Source organism: Chrysochloris asiatica, unplaced genomic scaffold (assembly GCF_000296735.1).
Source record: "Chrysochloris asiatica unplaced genomic scaffold, ChrAsi1.0 scaffold00050, whole genome shotgun sequence".
NCBI lineage: Eukaryota > Metazoa > Chordata > Mammalia > Afrosoricida > Chrysochloridae > Chrysochloris > Chrysochloris asiatica.
Window position 1 is genome coordinate 13,498,998 of NW_006408568.1, and position 2,033 is coordinate 13,501,030.

The 2,033-nt window shown below is 42.9% G+C and overlaps 1 protein-coding gene across 1 annotated transcript in view; it reads right to left on the reverse strand.

Annotated features, from left to right (window-relative positions):
- The window catches only part of ANKRD16 (ankyrin repeat domain 16), a 31,608-nt gene that overhangs the window by 10,284 nt on the left and 19,291 nt on the right, over positions 1-2,033 (reverse strand). The window contains exon 5 of the mRNA XM_006862791.1: positions 549-710. Within this exon, the coding sequence (XP_006862853.1) occupies positions 549-710 (162 nt within the window). The remainder of the gene's footprint in view (positions 1-548; positions 711-2,033) is intronic.

Sequence of the window (2,033 nt, forward strand, 5' to 3'; positions counted from 1 at the left end):
GTTTGGTTTAAACAGCTTATACATTGGAGAACCCCAGTTCAAGAGATCCTAACTCTGGAAAAGCAGGACTCTGGATAAGAGAACTAGGAATTTCATAAAATGGATCTTTATGCTTCAAATGACATTATTCCAGAAAAGGCAAGGAAGGAGGAGTGTAAATCCCAGATATTATAAGGAATCCTGGTGTGGCGCTGCAGGATAATGCACTGGAATGCAAGGTTGGTTTGAACCACAGGCTGGCAGTTCAAATCCACCAGCCACTCCTTTAAACCCTATGCAGGGTCACTATGAGTTAGAACCAACTCTACGGCACTTAACAACCTCAACAACATATGGAGTAAAGGTTTGTTTGCTTGTTTTAAATCTTTGCTTAGAAACAGATAAAGTTAGGGTTTTGTTTAAAGGGATACAGGCTTCAGAATGATGAACATTTCCAGAGCACATTATGGGCAATTTCTACCACAGAAATTGATGGAGCTAAATAAACCAGGGCTCTGGAGCTATCCATCAGTGAGTACAGCAGGGACACAGTGAGGAAATCCACAAACCTTAGCTGCGTAGTGAAGCGCTGTGAGGTGGGTTGATGTTGCTCTCACATCTACATCAATGCCAAGATCAGAGACCAAGAATTGGATGGCTTCGTTCTGCCCAGTGACTGCTGCTCTGTGGATAGCCTGGGCCCCTAGTGTATCTTCAGCTGAAACACAAACCTAACAGAGGAGAGATCAGAAAAGAAGGTAAGAAGCAGAAGAAACCGAGTCCAAGAACTTTCTGTTATCTAAGTACTTTTTTCTAGGCAGAGGATCCATAGATAGCTTTTGCCAGATTTTCAAAGGACTCCCTAACAGCTGTTCCACCCCCTTTATATCAAATGTTTATGATTCAGTAATCTTGACTATAGGTGGCATTGTGTTAAGTGCCGTTGAGTCGTTTCCAACCCATAACAACACTGTATAGGGTTTCTGAGGAGTGCCTGGTGAGATTGAACCACTGACCTTGTAGTTCAAACCGATTCTGCAGTCTAGCGCATTAGCTCACAGTGCTTCACTTGGACTCCATAGGTAACACAGGGGGTTACATATTGGGCTGCAAACTTCAAGGGCAGCAGTTCAAACCCACCAGTTGTTCCACAGGAGCAAGTGAGGCTATCTGCTTCTGTAAAGATTTACAGTCTTGTAATTTGCTGAGTTGGCACTAACTCCATGGCAATGGGTTTGGGTTTAGTGTTTATAGTGCCAAAAGGACAGCCAACAGGGCAGCTGTTGTTGTTATATGCCGTGGAGTTGGTTCTGACTCATATTGACTCTATACAGGGTTTCTGAGTAGGTAAATTTTTATGGGCGCAGAAAGCATCATCTTTCTCCTGTGGAACATCTGGTAGTTTCAAACTGCTGACCGTGAGATTAGCAGCCTGATTCGTAACCACTAGCTAGTTAATGCTATTATAAAACAGCTACCAAGTACTGAATAATTACTTTTCTAACTTCTTGATGTACATTATATCACTTAATTCTTATAAATGAAGTCCTGGTATGGTGCTGTAGGATAAGCACCAGATTGCTATCTGCCAGGTCAGCAGTTCAAATTCAACAGCACTCCTTGGAAATCCTATACAGGGTTGCTATGAGTTGGAACCAACTTGATGGCACTTAACAACAAGTTAAGTCCTTAACTGGTGCCAGGAGGGACCAATCCCTGGAGGACATCATGCTTGGTAAAGTGGAAGGTTAGTGAAAATGAGGCAGACTCCCAACAAGATGGACTGACACAGTGGCAGCAACAATGGACTCAAACATGACAACTGTGAGGATGGTCCAAGACCGGGCAGTGTTTCATTCTGTTGTGCATAGGGTTGCTATGAGTAGGAAATGACTTGATGGCACCTAACAACAGCCAAATGCTAATGTGTCTGGTTGCTATTAGACAGGATGACGGTTCAAGTCCATCCAGAGGTACTTCAAAAGAAAGACCAAGTGATCTACTTCAGTAAAACAAAAACAACAACAAAAACAGCCATTAAAAGCCCTATAGAG